This window comes from Salvelinus namaycush, chromosome 29 (assembly GCF_016432855.1).
Source record: "Salvelinus namaycush isolate Seneca chromosome 29, SaNama_1.0, whole genome shotgun sequence".
NCBI classification, from domain to species: domain Eukaryota; kingdom Metazoa; phylum Chordata; class Actinopteri; order Salmoniformes; family Salmonidae; genus Salvelinus; species Salvelinus namaycush.
The window spans coordinates 4891369-4906284 of NC_052335.1; the positions used below are offsets into that span (position 1 = coordinate 4891369).

General features: G+C 44.1%; 1 protein-coding gene across 1 annotated transcript; it reads right to left on the bottom strand.

The window, feature by feature from the left end:
• Positions 1 to 216: 216 nt before the first annotated feature.
• LOC120024410 (tribbles homolog 2-like) lies at positions 217 to 11616 on the bottom strand. The gene is made up of 3 exons (XM_038968648.1): positions 10223 to 11616; positions 5778 to 6070; positions 217 to 2533 (listed from the first exon to the last, which is right to left on the bottom strand). Exons 1-3 carry the CDS (start codon positions 10490 to 10492, stop codon positions 2059 to 2061), a joined length of 1038 nt encoding a protein of 345 aa, XP_038824576.1. The 5' UTR covers positions 10493 to 11616; the 3' UTR covers positions 217 to 2058.
• Between the last annotated feature and the right edge of the window lie 3300 nt (positions 11617 to 14916).

The window sequence follows — 14916 nt, forward strand, 5'->3', positions numbered from 1 at the left end:
ACCCAAAGATGTCTAAAGTGTTCATACTGTAATGTACTCCAGGAAAACGCAGCGGTTACATCACTGTGGCCTGAGCTAGTGTTTAGACACGACGCAATCCCCGATATAAAGCACTTTGTAATAACCATCAGGGTGGCTTGAGTAACAATATACAGAGGCCTAATGTCATGAAGATACAATATCTATGATGTGCTGAGAGAAGAATCAAACCCAATGTGCAGTTCACAATTTATTTACTGAATAAATTTGGACAAAACACCAAAAATCTGTTACATTTTACAATCAGAACATCCGAGGCAGAATTCCCACCATGCACCACTCCCCTCCAAAACAAAAAGACTCCTTGAACATTAGCACCAAATCCGCACTAAACGCAAATATGGGCAGCTCATTCTACGAAACAAAGTAAAAGCAATAGTCAGTTTTAAAAGCGACTCAAAATAGCAAATTTCTGATAAAATGTTCACTTGTGTTTTTACTTTTATAAAAACAAGCTTGTTTTGTTTCACCCCGCTAGGCAGGCGATAGCATTCATAGGGCACATGCCGAGGACTAGTTAATAAAAACACAAATTCAAGTAACATTGAGATACGACAAAACATGTCCACTGATACCCATTCAGAACAGGACAGTTTCACAGGACCTACGCAGGCAGAAGAAAATCAACATGGGCTACTGCAGAACATGTTACTGTGATAGTATCTTTTAATAATTGGTTTCAAGTTCAAAATAAAATATATTAAGGGTGACTGAAGTCGGCATGGGTGGTGGGGGCACAGAAATACTGGCACAAAAGTTGAATTGTTTTTTCTAAAAACTTCGGACAGCCTTTTTCCCATCGCACCTGTCCTGTGTCCAAAATATTGCCTACAATACATACATGTAAAAGGAATCTCTGAAAAAGAAACGAAAAACCCTGCAATGTTTTTTTAAATATATATATATTTATATTTATATAGTTGATGTTACAATTTAAATAAAACGTAACGTTTTCCGTTCCTACAAATGAAAAGCTAAACTTAAATAGAGAAAGCGCATCTAGAGAGGTGAAAACGATCGTTCACTGAGCCTAAACAAATCAAGTGCATTATGCAACTGGTGAAGGCTTAACGAGAGAGAGGTTACAAATGAAGGTTAAGGAGAAGATATCAAAGCAGCAGTAACAACTGAATGGGATAGCTTAATACAAGGTGATATCAGACTTAAAACCTAGCCTTATTAATTAATGATAAATGAATGGTGGTGGAACATAGTTTTATTAAAGAAATGCACACAATAAGTGGGGAAGAGGAATAAGGCTACACAGAAAAAGATGATGAAGCACACAGGTTTCTGAAGACGGGTACGTACAATAATTGAGCGACTATCCGTCTTCTATGTCAGTAAGAGCTTTATAACCTAGGATCAAAGGTCATGTTAGGTAATGAGAGACAAACAATGAGTGAGCAACCAAAAATTGAGGTCATCTGTCTTGATGATTGTTCGAACGGAATAGGTAGAAGTTGGCCCTAATCACTGGTCCAGGGTCAGATATTGTTTTAATCCTCCTAATAATGGTTTAGGTTTGAGGGTTGGGTTATCTGACCTTAGATCTGTGGTTAGTGGGCAATTTATACCTGGTCGTGTGAAAACTCAGAGGAGTGTAGTAGCAGTTTGACTGACTGACATGTGTCTTGTTCTCCTTGGCTGAGGTCTTGTGTCCCTTCGTGCTTGCTGTAGCGTCACAACATGTCGTATGTATCTACTTTTAAAAGCACTACGAAAAGAAAAAAAAGATTATGTTTGCTACATTGTTTGCGACTTGCATGTCTAGTGGCGGCAACTCCTCTTAACAGAAGTCCCGCCACCGTGATGTTTGTGAGCCATTCACCACCCGGCTCCGCCTCGAGGTTGGTTTTCCATGGAATGGAAAGAAAAAAAGATGGAAACACCTTTTCTGTGAGTGACAATGTTTCACCTGCTAAACAACTAATCTACCGTTAGGCTCTTTCCGAGCGTGTCGCATTTGTTCCGCGTTGTGGGGTAGTCCTCCCTTTGTGCTTCCTGTTTCCTGTCTGCTCAGCTGAAGAACTGATCCAGCTCCTCCTCCATGTTCACCTCGGGCACAGTCTGCTCCTGCTCCCTCTCCCCTCTCCCCTGGACCACAGCGCCACCTGCTGCCCCGGAGGATAAGAACCAGGGGTGCTCCAGGATCTCCCGGGACGTGAGACGCTCTGCAGGCTCCCGGCGGAGGATACTCCGGATCAGACACTTGGCCTTGGGCGTCAGGGTCTCTGGGATGCTGAAGTGGCCCCGGCGGATCTTACTGAACAGGGAGCCGGGTTCTACATCGTGGAAGGGGTAGCGGCCCACCAGGATGGTGTACAGCATGACACCCAGGGACCAGACATCGGCCGCCTTGCCCGAGTAGCTGCCGCTGGCGTTGAGGATCTCGGGGCTGACGTAGGCGGGGCAGCCATGTTTGTCTGACAGAGAGTCGTCATGGCCCTCCAGGATGTAGGTGTCTTCTAGGCTCTCCAGCTTCACAAGGCTCCTGGAGGGAGACAAGAACAGACAACAAACAACTATTAATGCCCAGAGTCCTCATTCCACAGGAGGATGAACACAAAATACATTCTGATAAGAATCATACCTGACCTTTTATATAACCGATGGACAATGATGCATTTTCTCATTTAAATGTAATTGGTCCATAAAATCAAAAGTACACTGTGAGTATAGAAATGCCTCTGCCGCACAGTTCTTGATCACTGTAGGCAGTTGCCCTCCTCTAGTGCGATCGCAATGTAATTCACTGTGATGGACATCGCCGATCCATAGCTTTGGACATTAAATCACGCAGAGCACATAATGCCTGGGGCTTACATCTGACATTTCCATTCACAGAGATAAGAGCAGCGCACCCAGCCAGCCAGCCAGCATGCATCAGCCTATTTATAGCCCGGCTGATTCAATAGACCTCTCCAGTCCAAGAATCGCCATTATGGGCGACTTCAGTTCAGAGGCCTTGAGCAAGCATGTGGTAAGAAGAGTTTGTAAAATGTGTATAAGATGTATAAATTGAAGGTAAAAGCAGAAGTGTTTATTAGTTTACTCCAATTGGGGGACCGGGGAATAATAATAAAGGTATATTCTTTAAAAAAGTATGTATGTCTATATAGGTATGTGTATGTATATATGTGTTTATGTATGCATGCGTTGTATGGATATATTTACAAAAAAAATATGGGCGATTGGAAAGATGCAGACAATTACATTGATGGAAGCAACATTCTTTCCGCAATATTAAGCTGATCCACCAACAGAAAAAAAATTAAAAAATAAAATTGATAACCGGAATCAACCCTCAAAAATGTTATCATCCTCAGTGTATTTTTTACATTTAAAACAGAGAACCATTAAGCCTCGTCTCTTTTCAAAGCAGACCCTCACAGCCATGGTTCTCTGAGATCATAATGAAGGCTTGTTCAGAGGCATCACGACTGATGAGGACTCTGGAGTGGTTCACGGTATACAGACCCCATACACAGATGAGAAAGGGACACTTGTGAGGCTCCACCTAAAGTGGCTCCATCTGTTTGCGTGGAAGTGGGCTCTTAGAGACGCACACACACATATTCAGGGAGAACTGAACACTTCATCCATTGTAGCCCTTTCCTGCAGTTAAATGATCCATTATTAATATTTTTCATAATTTCATAATTAATAAACATTTTGGACAATTGGTACTTTTTCCACCACTGGGTACAGATGTCTTCTTTTTTTAAAGTCCATAACCATGTGTGTGAGGTGTATACTTTGGTTTCAAAGTAGATTTGTTTAGGGTTACCAAGAAACACTCTGTGTGACACTGATTTAGCCCACTGCAGTAAAAGGTTAATTAAGGAGAAGAGCAGAGCTGCAGCAGTGGCTAATGCATATTCCAGAAATATCTTCCACTCACATGCACAAGTGCTCAAACACACACCTCCACTGATTTGGGCTTAGGCTTGACTTTGTGTTAATTGCGGGATTTTGTACCGTTCCGCCTCACTTGTTCAGATTTCTTTTGTTCTAGGAGCTTGATTTCAGGTAGGTGAGAGTATGCAACCAATGCATTACCTCAATGGGTCCGATAATAACCTTTATAAGCAGCCCATTTGTAAATGTCACTAAAAGAGCTACCTACAACATACATACCAGCAAACACTCTAGGCAGCCATTAGAATGCTTACATAGCATCTCATGTTAAGCATGACCCCCATAAAGATGTTAAAAATACATTGAAACACGTTGCTGGGTTAAGAGGTCACTGTCTGGTACAGTAAGGACAGTGCTTGTAGGTTGGGTTCTAGATATCCCCTGGCTGATGTTGAATCCCAGCAAGTATGGTCTATAACCATTCCCAGGGGACAGTGAGTGTTGAACTCAACCATGATGACATAAGCAGGTTTCCCAGTCTGTCACCACACGCTGCAAATACTGTGGCCATATCAACTTACTGGGACACCTATCTCTCTCTCTCTCTCTCTCCCTTCTCTGGCCTGCCACAAAAGCTCTGGGACTTGGCTTTTGGCCAGGGTGACTCTGAATAGTCTGAAGTGGCGTCCTCTCCGGTCTCCTCATCTCCTTTCCTTCATCTGCACTAATTTGAAAGAGCTGGATAGGCAAAAGCAGATTCCCAGTAGCCTACCGCTGTACTGCTTCGATTTCTTTTTGTTTTGTTTTCATCTCGTGCTAGCTTGTGTTTTCCGATCAGTCTAGATGTAGGAGAGGATACAAGGACAGGAGTAGAGGAAGGAAGCCACTTAGAATTAGATGCACCCCCAGTCCCCACCCCAGTGTCTCTCGTCACCCCCTTGAACCAAGCTCTGCCCCCATCAATCATTCAGCGGAGGGTTTCACATCCCACCCTGTCACATGATTGGTCATGTCATGGCAGCCAAGGTCGTTAGACTGCTATGAAATGAGTGTGGCTCAGCTTCCCTTTTCAATGAGCAGAGCCAGAGGGTGACGCAGTCACACATTCACATAGATAAAGGGCCTCTACTCCACTGTCAGGTTGGAGCAGAATGAGGTCCTAAACAGATCTAGGATCAGCTTACACTTCGCCCAATGTAACCTCAACCATTGGAGGAGAAGACACAAAGCTGACTTGAGTTCAGTGTGTGTCTGGGCTGGGGCATTCAGATAGAGGGCATCCAGTCAGTGCCAGGAACAACACATGCTTGCTTCGACAGTCAGTTAAAAAAGCAGCATTAGAATATGTTTTTTTATCACTGTTCTCCTGGATCACTATAGTGATAAATGTGGACAGCCCACCACCAGGGGTCAGTATATACTACAGCCTGCACTAGCTGATGTCGGTGTAGAACCGATTCATTACTCTGTGCCACAGCCTTACATGGTAAATCCCAATGTAATTGAACATCTGTCAGACAAAGCAACTCCTGGCATCTCTGCTTCACTGTTAACCAGCTAGCTGGCCGGGAGTCTAGACTGTATCCAGTCTCCCTGCTTGTCCCCAAACCACATACATGTGTGTGTGCTTCTAGTTATATTGCGTACCTCCAATATGGCGACCTCTGATCTAAATAGAAACTGCTCAACTCCATTATTATGTAACAACTACATTGTTACTGTAGTAATTACAGTGTTAATACACAGTGGAACTTCATGTTAAGAGTTACCGTAGGATTATTTACATTCACATCGATTTACAAAGAGCCCCCCCCCCCCCCCCTCCCCCCTTCCATCCATCCATCCATCACCCCTCCTCACCCCGCCCTCTTCCTCACCTGTCCTCGTTCCGGAAGACAAACTTCCTCAGCTTGAGGTCCCGGAGGACCACGCCGTTGTCATGGCAATGCGCCACAGCCGAGGCTATCTGACGGAAGAGTCTGGCGGCCTCGTCCTCGCGTAGCTTCTTGCAGGTGCGGACGAAGGAGTGCATGTCTCCGTGGCTCCTCTCGAAGAAGACGTAGGCCCGCTGCTCCCCCAGCAGGATCTCCACCACCTGGTTGATGTGCTCATGTCTGCCCAGGGCGAAGTAGGCTGCCAGGGACTCCTGGTAACGGCCTATCTCAAACACCTGGGCGAGGGGGAGGGAGCAGGGAGAGGGGGTGGGCGGGGAGAAAGAGAGGGAAGGAGTTTAGTATTCAATGGAAATGACAGTCATTGCTCAGCACATTGTGTAGACTAGAACAGATGTGATTGTAGAATAGAGAACCGGGGTAAGCTCTATATTTCTCCAATGTTTCACCTTAATGAATATGCCTACGCCCCCAGGGCTCCAGAACCTTCAGACCAAGGTTCTTTCCATGGGGTGCAACATTTAGTTTGCTGCTGCAGATAGAAAGGTAGACACATAGAACTACAGGGTAACCATTCCATATTCTGCATGCATACATTTATACCTGAACGTGAACATTCTGGCAACATTGGCGCTGTCGCCCTCCTTGCATATGCTACAGGCTCCCCCGGTTTCCATAGTAACCCCTCTCCCTCAGTTCTCCACCTTGACTTTCAGCAAGTGCAGGCCCAGGTGAACGAGCCTCTCGACTCCAAGTCGATAAATGGGTAGAAAACAGCAGGCTCTGGCTCACCCCGCAGTGTGTGTGTGCTTCTCAAGGTCTACAATTGTAGCTGGGTTCTACTAATACGCCTAGGCAGTAAACTGTCAATTCTTAGATTACAAATTGATCTTTGATGTTGCTTGGCAACATTCAGTAAAAATGGAGGTCAGATGTATAAATATAGCTCGCTGGCGGTGGCAGTTACAGTGCCAAAGGCCATACTTATAAATCTAGGACTGTGCTCCGATGGGGCCTGTGTGCTTTTAGACAAACTATTTTTCCTATTAATCAGGTCAGGTTGATGACCTTGTTTAGGGTTAATCATTTGAATGTACCAAAGGGTACATGTATCCAATGCGCCAATAATCCTAATATACAGTTAAGTCAATAATGTACTTTACAGTGGTGGAAACAGTGGAATTTCATGTGAAGAGTTACCGTAAGGGTATTTACATTCATGTCGATTTACAGTTAAGTCAATAATGTACTGTACAGAGGTGGAAACAAAGGCCAAAAGGTTGCCCTATGCACAAATTGAAGTCCTATCCGACAAGTCGACCACATATCGGATCTTTCAGAACCTCTGGTGATGTGTGTCCTATGAGAAAAACAACAACAAGTTGGAGATTTAACTACATTCATATATATTATATTCATATTGCACTAGAAAAACTGAAACATGATTATATTATACACCCATTTACCGTGGGAAATGGTGGGTCATTTTGGTAGTAAAGAAAAGCGGAGCTCTGTGCTATGTGCCAACCTGGTCTCAGAGCATTTCGTATTATTATGTAAGTAAATAAGTGTCTCCATTTTAGTATGGTACTGTATGTTTCGTATGGTATGTATTCATTTGTGGATGTCCATCACCCGTTTTCTATGCTATGTTATGAATTACAATTCGTATTATATGTTACGAATTTGCAAAACGTACAATATGTTAAGCATTTGCTAAACTCATGATATGTTACAAATTCTAGCTAGGTGGCTAACATTAGCATTAGGGTTAGCTAACAGGGTTAAGGTTAGGGTTAGCTACATGCTAAGTAGTTGCAAAGTAGTAAGTAGTTGCTAATTATTTAATTTTTTATTTATTTAACCTTGATTTAACTTCTCTAGGGTAGGGAGCAGCATTGGGAATTTTGGATGAAAAGCGTGCCCAAATTAAACTGCCTGCTACTCAGCCATAAAAGCTTGAATATGCATATAATTAGTAGATTTGTATAGAAAACACTCTGAAGTTTCTAAAACCATTTGAATGATGTCTGTGAGTATAACAGAACTCATATGGCAGGCAAAAACCTGAGAAAAAATCCAACCAGGAAGTGGGAAATCTGAGGTTTGTAGTTTTCAACTCTTTGCCTATCGAATACACAGTGTCTATAGGGTCATATTGCACTTCCTAAGGCTTCCACTAGATGTCAACAGTCTGTAGAACCTTGTTTGATGCTTCTACTGTAAAGTGGGGGTGAATGAGAGGGGATTGAGTCAGAGGTCTGCCAGAGAGCCACGAGCTGACCAGGCGCGTTCACGGGATAGTTAGCTTGCGTTCCATTGCATTTCTGAAGACAAAGGAATTCTCCGGTTGGAACATTATTGAAGATTTATGTTAAAAACATCCTAAAGATTGATTCTATACATCGTTTGACATGTTTCTACGGACTGTAACGGAATTTTTGACTTTTCGTCTGCACCTAGTGATCGCGCCTCATGAATTTTGATTACTGGGCTAAACGCGCTAACAAAAAGGAGGTATTTGGACATAAATGATGGACATTATCGAACAGAACAAACATTTATTGTGGAACTGGGATTCCTGGGAGTGCATTCTGATGGAGATCATCAAAGGTAAGAGAATATTTATAATGCTATTTCTGACATCTGTTGACTACACAACATGGCGGATATATGTTTGGGTTGTTTGGGCTCTGAGCGCTTATTGCATGGTGTGCTTATTCCGTAAAGTTTTTTGAAATCTGACACAGCGGTTGCATTAAGGAGAAGTGGATCTAAAATTCCATGCTTAACAGTTGTATCTTTTAGCAATGTTTATTATGAGTATTTCTGTAAATTGATGTGGCTCTCTGCAAAATCACCGGATGTTTTGGAACTACTGAACATAACGCACCAATGTAAACTCAGATTTTTGGATATAAATATGAACTTTACCGAACAAAACATACATGTATTGTGTAACATGAAGTCCTATGAGTGTCATCTGATGAAGATCATCAAAGGTTAGTGATTAATTTTATCTCCATTTCTGCTTTTTGTGACTCCTCTCTTTGGCTGGAAAAATGGCTGTGTTTTTCTGTGAGTTGGCTCTGACCTAACATAATCGTTTGGTGTGCTTTCGTCGTAAAGCCTTTTTGAAATCGGACACTGTGGCTGGATTTACAACAAGTGTATCTTTAAAATGGTGTAAAGTACTTGTATGTTTGAGGAATTTATATAATGGGATTTCTGTTGTTTTGAATTTGGCGCCCTGCAGTTTCACTGGCTGTTGACAAGGTGGGACGCTACCGTCCCACATACCCTAGTGAGGTTAACTAGGCAAGCCAGTTATGAACAAATTCCTTTTTACAATGACGGCCTACCCCGACCAAACCCTAACCCGGACGACACTGGACCAATTGTGCGCGCACCCTATGGGACTCCCAATCACAGCCAGTTGTGATACCCAATCACAGCCAGTTGTGATACTGCCTGAAATCGAACCAGCATCTCTACTGTTGCCTCTAGCACTGAGATGCAGTGCCTTACACTGCTGCACCACTCGGGAGCCCCGAGGGCTAAAATGCTAAATTTGTCACTGATGAGATTCAAACTCGCAACCTTTGGATGGCTAGACATTTGCGTTATACGCCCTACCAACCCACCTACTGTAGGTTTTGCCATAAGTAACCATCTGTCTTATGTAACCATACCAAACGTAACATTTGTTACTAATTTCAGTTTCCCAGGTTTTAATTTACTATATTACGTCTAGTCTATGAGACCAGGCTGCATGCGCAGGAGAATGAGGGAAAACCTCATATTCATTTTTTAACAATGAGGAACAAAGGACTGGGTAGTGCTACACGGGCTATTAGTTTGTGAGAGCAGTTACTAACTGCTTTGTCGACGTTACATCATGCAACCGGACCCACATAGCTCTCGAGACACGCGCGAGCTGGTCTGCCTGCTTTGCACTCCATTCACTTTTCTGTATTTCCAATTCATGCATAAAATATCAGGAGACAAATTTCGCGCCAACACCGGGTATTTATCTATACAGTGCATTGTTTAATTGTGCATGCCCTATTGGACAGTCCGTGGGTAATTTGCATTAAAAAAGGCAACCAGCTAGGCCTGCCCTACAGCTATAAACATGTAACTACTGTATATTTATATATATGTATATCTAAAATAGATGGCTGCATTGTGAGCAAGTTCAGGTTTATTATAGTGCTATAATTCTATTCTACATTCAACTTCCATACGACCCTGGTGGATTGACCAAATATGGTGTTTTATGGTTAGGCTAGTGTGATCTCCTCGAGATGATCGGAATTTGCATGACGTTTGCTACAATATAGGCCCATATCTGCTGCAATCTCTCTATGACTAACGCGACCGTCAATCAACCCAAGGGCCCATACAACTCTTATAGCTCGAATACCCACCTTACATACAAGCTCTTCACCGGTGTGCAGGTGGGCGGCTCTGAAAACGTGGTCCCCCTCCAATGGCTCGAGGAGCAGGTAGTTCCCGATGCAGGAGATACAGTGGGAGGAATCTGGTGTTTCAGGGGGGCTAGGGGATCCTAGGTTAGGACTGAAACTCTGGCTGGATTCTGTTGTCCTCAAGCAAGATAACTCCTCGAATTCGGTTGCTTTGTGCCGTGATCTCCCATAACGCGAGATGTTGATGGGATTTGATCTTTGTATGTTCATCAGGATTCCCTGAAATACTTCCAAACTATCGGGGTTTTTCTTCTCTTCGAAGGCAGGGATGTGTAGCAGCACTTCTTTGGGATGTAAACTTGAGTCAATAGATTGGTTGTTGTGGCCCAATACTTTGTAGCTGCCGTTTAAAAAAATATAAATCTAGATAATATTTTGTGCTACCTTTGCAAGGGCACCTATTACACTGTAGTACGTAGACTAGGCTATGTCAAGCTATATATGTACAGCTGGAGGGCTCGTATGCAATACATGCAAAGAAAGAGGCAATTCGAAGATATTTTTTTGCAATATGTGGTCTTTATCTACCCAGCTGTAGGACTAAAACAAGATCATTGTTCACTGCCCCATAACGCACGGCAGCCCTTTGCAGAAGAGAGAGTGCTGCATTTGAGCATGAACGCTTTCAGAGTGCGAGAGACAGCAATGCCGATTTGCTACAAACGAAACACTCAAATCCTACCGAATGTCAGCTTTGTAATGACGATTGGACTGCTATATTGAATATTTAGCATAAAACTATCCCGCAGATTAATTGAATTACATGACACGTTTCAGAAAATAGAAACAATGTATCCGTCTAATAGCTTGCAGACTGAGACCATACAAAGTAACCGCGGTTAAAATCGCACCGACGTTGCAAGCTACCGTAGGCTATATATAAAATCAACATTAATTATTGATAGCAAAAGCAATGCTATTGCTTCATAGCTACCAGGCCAGTGTCAGATGGGCCTTGTTCGTTCCACAAATGCAGCGAGCTTCGGGGATTGCCATCGACCAAATATGGAGAGAAAACCATCCAGAATTCGTAGCCCTTTGTTGTGTTCGGAAGTGGATGTCCTTTGCGACGAATTTTAAAAACCGAAGTTACTGTCGTCGACTGTTTCAGCTGCTGGAATTAAGGGATGGCCGACTTTCCCAGGCCTTTCCCTTGATTCAGCAAGACATCCTTTCCGGCCGTGGTGTGTACTTACGTGGCTGGGAAAATCTAGTCCATTCAATGCGAGGTCAGCCGCGCAACACACACCGTGCCTCAGTGCAGGAGCCGACAGCCTGGCGGATAGGCTTCCACACACGCTCTTTCGCTCACACACATACACGCAGACCTGCCTCCGACCCGCCTCCCTTACGTCACACACACACACATACAGAGAGGAACCCCATTGGTTTTCCTGCCGATCTTGACACAATGTCTACAGTAATATGCAGCAGTCATGTGAGATGCATGTACACCCCAGGAATTTAAATGTAGCCTACCCACGGCATGGGAGTGTGGTAAGGCAGGCTACTGTAGCCTACCATATATGCTGCATATGCATTTCCCTCTACAAATGCCATCCATAGAGATACACTATATATACAAAAGTATGTTGACACCCATTCAAATGAGTGGATTCGGCTAGTTCAGCCACACACGTCACTGACAGGGGTATAAAATCGAGCACACAGCCATGAAATCTCCATAGACAAACATTGGCAGTAGGATGGCCTTACTGAAGAGCTCAGTGACTTTCAACGTTGCACCATCGTAGGATGCTACCTTTCCAACAAGTCAGTGTGTAAAATGTCTGCCCTGCTAGAGCTGCCACAGTCAACTGTGAAAGTGCTGTTATTGTGAAGTGGAAACGTCTAGGAGCAACAATGGCTCAGCCACGAAGTGGTATGCCACACAAGAACGGGACCGCCGAGAGCTGAAGCGCGTAGCGTATAAAAATCATCTGTCCTCGGGTTACAACACTCACTACCGAGTTCCAAACTGTCTCTGGAAGCAGCGTCAGCCCAATAACTGTTCGTCAGGAGCTTCATGAAATGGGTTTCCACGGCCGAGCAGCCGCACACAAGCCTAAGATCACCATGCGCAATGCCAAGCGTCGGCTGGAGTGGTGTAAAGCTCGCTGCCATTGAAGTCTGGAGCAGTAGAAACGCGTTCTCTGGAGTGATGAATCACGCTTCACCATCTGGCTGTCCGACGAATGAATCTGGGTATAGTAGTGCCAACTTTAATGTTTGGTGGAGGAGGAATTATGGTCTGTGGCTGTTTTTCATGGTTCGGGCTAGGCCCCTTAGTTCCAGTGAAGGGAAATCTTAACACTACAGCATACATTCTAGACGATTCTGTGCTTCCAACTTTGTGGCAACAGTTTGGGGAAGGCTCTTTCCTGTTTCAGCATGACAATGCTTCTGTGCATAAAGCGAGGTCCATACAGAAATGGTTTGTCAAGGTTCGGTGTGGAAGAACTTGGCTGGCTTGCACAGAGTCCTGACCTCAACCCAATCGAATACCCTTGGGATGAATTGGAACGCCGACTGTGAGTCAGGACTAATAGCCGAACAACCGTGCCCGACTTCACTAATGCTCTTGTTGCTGAATGGAAGCAATTCCTCGCAGAAATGTTCCAACATCTAGTAGAAAGCCTTCTCAGAAGAGAGGCTGTTATAGCAGCAAAGGGGGGACCAACTCAATTTTATTGGCTTACTGGTGCTCTTTCATGCCGGCCCTAGGAGGAGTGCGTCACTTGAGTGGGTTGAGTCACTGACGTGATCTTCCTGTCTGGGTTGGCGCCGTGGCGGAGATCTTTGTGGGCTATACTCGGCCTTGTCTCAGGATGGTAAGTTGGTGGTTGAAGATATCTCTCTAGTGGTGTGGGGGCTGTGCTTTGGAAAAGTGGGTGGGGTTATATCCTTCCTGTTTGGCCCTGTCCAGGGGTATCATCAGATGGGGCCACAGTGTCTCCTGACCCCTCCTGTCTCAGCCTCCAGTATTTATGCTGCAGTAGTTTATGTGTCGGTAGTTTATGTAGTTTATGTCTCCTGTCTTATCCGGTGTCCTGTGTGAATTTAAGTATGCTCTCTCTAATTCTCTCTTTCTCTCTTTCTTTCTCTCTCTCGGAGGACCTGAGCCCTAGGACCATGCCTCAGGACTACCTGGCATGATGACTCCTTGCTGTCCCCAGTCCACCTGGCCGTGCTGCTGCTCCAGTTTCAACTGTTCTGCCTGCGGCTATGGAACCCTGACCTGTTCACCGGACATGCTACCTGTCCCAGACCTGCTGTTTTCAACTCTCTAGAGACAGCAGGAGCGGTAGAGATACTCTTAATGATCGGCTATGAAAAGACAACTGACATTTACTCCTGAGGTGCTGACTTGCTGCACCCTCGACAACTACTGTGATTATTATTATTTGACCATGCTGGTCATTTATGAACATTTGAACATCTTGGCCATGTTCTGTTTTAATCTCCACCCTGCACAGCCAGAAGAGGACTGGCCACCCCTCATAGCCTGGTTCCTCTCTAGGTTTCTTCCTAGGTTTTGGCCTTTCTAGGGAGTTTTTCCTAGCCACCGTGCTTCTTCACCTGCATTGCTTGCTGTTTGGGGTTTTAGGCTGGGTTTCTGTACAGCACTTTGCGATATCAGCTGATGTAAGAAGGCTATATAAATACATTTGATTTGATTTGATTATTGCCCATGATTTTTTTATTGCCCATGGTCATGTAGTGTATATGGAAACATTATTGTCTAAGCAGTGTAGGTTGACTGTCTGGTAATGCATTACATTAATTAATAATGCATTATTAATAAACTTGTTGTAAGCATGTAATTTGATGCTTATAACATGTAATAAAGCATTACTAATGATCTGTCTATAATAGCCTATAAGGTGGTGAGACCTGTGCGTGACATTGGTAGGCCTATGTGTGACCTGGGCCCTCTACTGATGGAAAGAGCAAGGAAGGGGGTGTGAGAGCAAGAATGAGCAATTCCATGTCGGAATGTGGCGCGTTTAAAGGAATGCCTGCAGCTGCATGGGAGGGAGACACAGACAGAAGTGTTCATTTTGCCCCTTTCTTCCCATACATGCTGGCAGCTATAGAACTGCAGTAGGATTCCACACAATATTCCGAGGAAGGATATTCTCATCTCACAGCCATGCCTGACTAAACCCACTCTACATGGTAATACATTTTTCACACAGAGACAGGTCTCTTCTATATTAGTGGTGGTGGTTAACAGCTGCTGAATGCAATGCACCTACACACTGTCACATAATATGGTCTCTGTGTGTGTGTTTGCGTGTGAGTGTATGCATTGCTCCAATATCCACCGCATGCCACAGTTCCCACCCATCCAGGATCATTCTTTGTATCATTTCATACATGGAGCTTCGGTTGCAATCAAAGGCTTTGTTTGTCCTTCACAGACATCAAAGAGACTATTACCATATAATGAATTTAGATCATATAAATATGTTCTATTTGGTTTTAGTTATCAGTGAGAGTTAATGTTATCACTAACCAAATGCTCTTGGAATTTACATGCCTACCCACTCCAACTTCAAACATCCGAGCTATGGCCCAACATACACACGTCCTGCTGGATTACACCGTAGATTCTGTTAATCCATGACAAC

What these genes read in the sequence shown, in the direction of transcription:
- LOC120024410 (XM_038968648.1), bottom strand. Translation starts at nt 10,492, where the DNA reads ATGAACATACAAAGATCAAATCCCATCAACATCTCGCGTTATGGGAGA. An exon ending in GTGAAGAGCTTGTATGTAAG is followed by an intron (nt 6,071 to 10,222) that starts GTGGGTATTCGA and finishes CCCCTCGCCCAG; the next exon opens with GTGTTTGAGATAGGCCGTTA. An exon ending in GTCTTCCGGAACGAGGACAG is followed by an intron (nt 2,534 to 5,777) that starts GTGAGGAAGAGG and finishes GTCTCCCTCCAG; the next exon opens with GAGCCTTGTGAAGCTGGAGA.